General features: G+C 53.4%; 1 protein-coding gene across 1 annotated transcript in view; it reads left to right on the forward strand.

The window, feature by feature from the left end:
- Window positions 1-5,511, forward strand: part of DKK3 (dickkopf WNT signaling pathway inhibitor 3) — a 45,008-nt gene that overhangs the window by 440 nt on the left and 39,057 nt on the right. The window contains exon 2 of the mRNA XM_059408104.1: window positions 526-767. Coding sequence (XP_059264087.1) covers window positions 526-767 — 242 coding nt within the window. The remainder of the gene's footprint in view (window positions 1-525; window positions 768-5,511) is intronic.

A 5,511-nucleotide genomic window follows, 5' to 3' on the forward strand; every position in this document is an offset into this window, starting at 1 on the left:
GGGGGGGGGGGGCGGGGCGGGCTCTGTTAGGTCTCGCCTGGGCGGGTGAGGGGTGGACGCTCGACTGGGTCCGGACACCACGGGGAGGGGGCCGACGGGCGCTCGGATCGCCCCGGAGTGGGCTGCACGGGGCTGGGGTGGGAGTGGGGTCGCGGCTCCAGAGCTGCACTCGGATCTGGTCGTGGAGAGGCCGGGCTAGAACCCGGGACTGCGCGGGGGTGAGAGGGGTCGCCGCGGGTGTTGGGAACTCGGTTATGTTGCTGCTCCGGGGAGGAGGCTATCCCTGGGGATGGGGGCAGAGCTCAGCCCCGGCCCGAGGAGAGAGTGGGGGTGCGGAGGGGAGGAGGCGCGGGGCTGGAGCAGAGCCGGGGGGCCGCGTCCGGAGGGCCCTCAGGTTTGTCTTCTCCGGGGTGGGTGCAGGGAAGAGGGGCGCCAGGGGCGGGCCGGGGCGCGGGGCGGGGCTGCGGGGCTGCGGGGAGGGCGAGGGGGTGGTCGGCGCGCCTCTGATCAGGTTCCGGGACGCAGGCAGCGGCGGCGGCAGGAGCAGAGCGGAGATGCGGCGGCTTGTAGGCACCCTGCTGTGCCTGCTGCTGGCGGCGGCGGTCCCCACGGCCCCCGCGCCGGCTCCCACAGCGACCGCGACGCCGGTTGAGCCCGCCCCGGCTCTCAGCTACCCGCAGGAGGAGGCCACCCTCAACGAGATGTTCCGCGAGGTTGAGGAGCTGATGGAGGACACGCAGCACAAACTGCGCAGCGCGGTGGAGGAGGTGGGTGCGTCTGGCTGGCTGGGGTTCGGGGGAGCGCCTGGTGGGGGCGGCGGGGGGCCTGGGGAAAGCCGCGCTTAGAGCGCTGGCCGGGGTACTCCGTTCTGCGAAGGGGCCGGGAGGAGCCGGCTGCAGATTCGGAGTGATCGGCTGGTCGCGCAGGGTGAGCTCAGCTCCCACCTCATTCTGACTTCCTGCCAGAAAGATCTGGATCTGAGCCTGTTCACTGGGAGTCTCTGGCTGGGCTCACTCAGGGGCAGCCAGGGTCACCACCTGTTTACACGCTGCTGGCCGCTACCCCGCAATTGTCTTCTTCAAGCGTGCATTTACCCACCCCCGCCCCCTCTGTAAGCGGATGCTTGCTGGCCCCTGATAGTCGGGCTCTGTGGTTTTGCAGAGAGGCCAACGATCTCAAGTTCTAGCTTGTACGTTGGGCTTTGAGTTTGTGCCATCTTCCCAAGACATAGGATGCCGTGCGGGGACAAAAAGCCCAGACAGCTTTGCTGCTGGTCTGTCTGGGCTTCCCCCAATGCCATGTGAGGCAGAGAAGGAAAGTCAGAATCCTAAATCCCAGCAGTGTGAATTTTCAGATGGGGGGGGTGGGCAGTATGAATGGCCACCCAACTCCACCCCAGCAGTGCTTCGGAGTCAGTCCTAGGCTCGGGGTCCTCTTCTGCCACTCACTAGCTGGGCAACATTGGGCAAGTCCCTTAACATCCTCTTCTGTTTCCTGTTAGAATTAAATGCCATGGTCTGTGTGGGCACCTGTTGTAGAATAGGTGGGCAATATACAGTAGCTCTTACCATCAGATACAAGATACCTTAGCAAAACTTGGGCTGGCTTGTTTCTTCTGTCGCCTCCTAGGACCAGAGGCTATGTATAGCATCCTCTAGGCTGATCACCTAGGTGTTGGCAGGGCTGCCCCGGCAGGTGAGGCGGCTGCCTCAGCTCACCTCAGCAGGTGTCCAGAGCTGTCCCTGGTGCCTGGGGTTGGGGCGCCTGGTCACTATTGTGCCTGGCTTTGGCTGCAGCCTGTCTTTGGAGAGAAGCTAGCCATCCCAGTGAAGGAGTCAGCAAGAGACCAGATATCCAGGCTCGTGGCTGAGGTGTCTTCCCACCCCTGCTTCTCCACATTTCACTGGGACAGAGACTCAAATTCTAGCTCTGGTCTACAGGGAGACGTTGCTGCCTCCCAGAGCAGGCAGACTGATAGAGTATGCAGTGGGGGACACTGGATTGGGAGGCAGTTGTGTGGGAAGCTGTCGTGAACATCCACTGGACAGGCCAGATTCCAAAACCCATGGACAGACATTGTTTCCTGTGAAAGCAAAAGAATCATGACATGACATGAAATAATTAAAGGGAAAGGGGAGTCAGATGGGCCCCCATAGCTCTTAACTCTGCCCCTTCCTATTAACTGGAGCTCGTGATCCTTCTGGTGCCGAGGCGGGGCGGGTCATCTGGTTTCCTTATCTGGGTTCCAGTATTTTCTTGCCTGCTCATGGATTCCCAGTGAGACTGATGAGGCCAACTCCCAAGTTTCTGTTCTCTGTGATCTTGTTTGTGCCACACAGTCTTCTGTTTGTAGCTCTCGCTGAGGGAGAGGAAGGAGGCATGGGGGCCTCTCTGGTCTCTTCATTGATTAGAGCAGTTTGGGATCAGCAGGACATGAGTGGCACATCTCCTCCATGGAAATCCTCCCCATTGGCTCAGCCATTGCCCCAGCTTCCTCCTTCCAGATGCCATTCTGCTTGGATTGTGAAGATGGGCTGGTTGAAGTTTGCCACCAGGAAGAGTTCCTGGCTGTCACTTCTGTCCCCCTCAGTGGTCCAGCCCCAGAGAGCATCCTCGATGGCCGTGGATGTGAGTTGAGAGAGGCTGGACCCCTGCGTGGCAGAACAGGCTGTGGGGATCAACCTTCCTTCAGCAGATCCTAGCTCTGCCATTCCTGGTGGGGTCCAGGAAATGTCTCCCTCCCCCCAACTCCGTTTAGGATAAGGAGGGATTTAAATGAGGATGCAAGTAAAGCAAGTCACCTGACCATCTAAAATTGGGTTAAGTGAGATTGTGTAATATAAGTCACCCCCTGGGACTGTTGTCAGGGTTACAGGAGGTTCTTGCCGTCTGGATAAAGAAAGGCTGCCATTATCACCCTCTAAATAGTACCAGCGTGGAGACAACCAAGAAACACCACAGAATCTCAAGAGATTGTGGCGATTAGTATTAACTTTTTAAAAAGAGACTTCCAGAAAGTCCCTTCCATCTCATAAACACAGGACAGTTGCTATTTACTTGTTGTCTGGGGAAAGGACCAGGCCAGATGCATTGGTTGTTTACATGGTTGTGCCATGAATCTGCTTTCAAGTAACTGCCTGACATTTTAAATACTCCAGCTGACTCAAGCTGCTGATTGCTCTTTAGGGAAAGATCCTCTGCTTGTAGGATCATTATTTGGGGAAGCCAGTGTTCAAATGGTTCAATCTGGGCTGTTCCTCCTTTCCAGTCTTAATATTCTGTATGTTACCGGTAAATGTGTTCTGAGGATAAAAGCAGTTTCTTCTCCTCCCTTCCCCCTGCTCATGGTGATATCCATAACTGACATATTCTGGAATATTCTTAATCACCTTACCCAGCCCTAGGAAGAACCCCAATACCAAGCCTCAATTTATCTCTCCAATTTTTCCTACTATACCCCTTTAACAAACACACAGAGTGAACCAACCATAAATGCCATATTTTATAACGTGCACATTCCTCCTTTATGAAACAACTCCTCTTGCTTTGGGCTTAAGTTTCTCTTGCTAGTGGCCGTAATAGTTGTGGTTGAAATTTCCATTGTAAACTGTACTTTGAGTTTGTGGTGCCGTTAGAGAACTATTAGCTCATTCTATTGAAATAACCCTTGGTTGAAAAGGAGGAGGTTTTATAAGAAGTCTCTGCTCAGCCCAAAGCAGACTCCAGATTTGGTAACTTGTCAGTTATTTGAAAGCCAAACTGGAGGATTCAGATTCCAATGGGAATTTTTAAAAGCATGAAAAATTCCCTTCTGCTTCTGGATATGGCCTCTGTAGTATCTTAGTCTCTTACCCTTTTCCAGCTGTATCTTTTCTATCACAAAATGTGCCAATATCTCTTACTTAAAAAAAAATTTTTTAATCCTTCTCATGCTCATTCTGTCTCCTGCCTTAGCTCCGTTCCACTTCTTCTCTATTCTTTTAGCAAATTCTTCAAACACGTGGTATCTACTGTCTCTTTTTTCTCCTTCAACCCGCACATGCCCTAGCAAACAAGCTTCTTCTAAAACTGCTTTCTTCCAGGATAGCATTAGGAGAGTAGCTACTCTGTAGGTACCAGCACGTAGCTGGTACTGTGCTGGGTACCAGGTGCTGAGGCAGGCACTTGGATTTTGTGGTCCTTAATTCTTGCATCCGCTCAGCAGAGTAGGACCTTCTCCACTACACAAATGAGAAAGCTGGGGTTGAGAGACGCTTGGTGTCTTGCCCAGGGTCACAGCTGCTGGGACTTGGCCCCACCTTCCCTAACTCCAGAGCCCTGGCACTTGCTTCCGACGTGCTGCGGGCAACTTTTTGCCTGACCTTGTTGGCTAGCTCTCAGGGGCTTGGCCCACCTGGAAGTATTTGTAATCTCTGCTACCTAGCAGGTCCTCACTTCCCCCAGGTATGACTTCCGACTCCCACACCTCATTCTGGCCAGTTCCCTCACTCCCCTCTCTATCTTCTCCAGGCTCTTTATTATTTACCAACTAGTCTTTAGAACTTGTTATAACTTCGCTTGGTTTGGAGCAAAGGTTTTCCCTGTGGACAAGTGCAGGGGAGGGAATACCTCAGAATCATTTGAGAAGCTCTTTAATACCTTGGATTGCACCCGCAGAAGTTCTTTTTTTAAGATTTTTTTTTTTTTTTTTTTTTTTGACAGAGAGAGAGATCACAAGTAGGCAGAGAGGCAGGCGGCGGGGGGCGGGCAGGGGGAAACAGGCTCCCCGCTGAGCAGAAAGCCAGATGCGGGGTTCTATCCCAGGACTCTGAGATATGACCTGAGCTGAAGGCAGAGGCTTTAACCCACTGAGCCACCCACGTGTCCCTGCACCTGCAGAAGTTCTGACTTAGCAGGTCTGGGAAGGGATCTGGTGTGTGGTAATGTATAGGCATAGCTCTCTTGGTTATGTATCTGTGATAGACACCGTTTCATAGTTTCAGGTATGACCCTGATGCACTCTCCTGGTTGAGAACAAGGCCAACACCCTCTGCTTTAGAACTGCCTGTCAATCTCTCTCTCCTTCATCATCTGCCATTTTATCCTGTGCCCAGCACGGACCCTGTGCCCCAGCCCACAACACACACCGTTCTTTCACGTGGCCACAGCTTTGCCTCCTCTGGGCTCCTTTCTGTTCAAATCCTACCTGTCCTTGGAGACCAGTTCAATCATGCCTCCTCCTCCCGGAGGCCTTTCCTTTCTATTTTTTGAACCCCTGGCTTGCTTCTAGAAGCCATCATAATCATCCTCAAACAAGTTTAGTAGTGGGGCTCTGCTCTCTCCACAGTAAATGAATAAGCTTCTCAGGCAGAGCAGAAGCACATACTGGACAAGGCCCCAAATCTGGAGTCAGACTAACCTGAATTCTGTCTGAGCTTCGCCTCCTACTAACGATGTTGTGACCATAGGCAGGTCCCTTCACTCCTCTTCACCTCATTCTCTTCATCTGCAGAGTAAGGGCAACAGCACCTT

Source organism: Mustela nigripes, chromosome 1, assembly GCF_022355385.1.
Source record: "Mustela nigripes isolate SB6536 chromosome 1, MUSNIG.SB6536, whole genome shotgun sequence".
NCBI lineage: Eukaryota > Metazoa > Chordata > Mammalia > Carnivora > Mustelidae > Mustela > Mustela nigripes.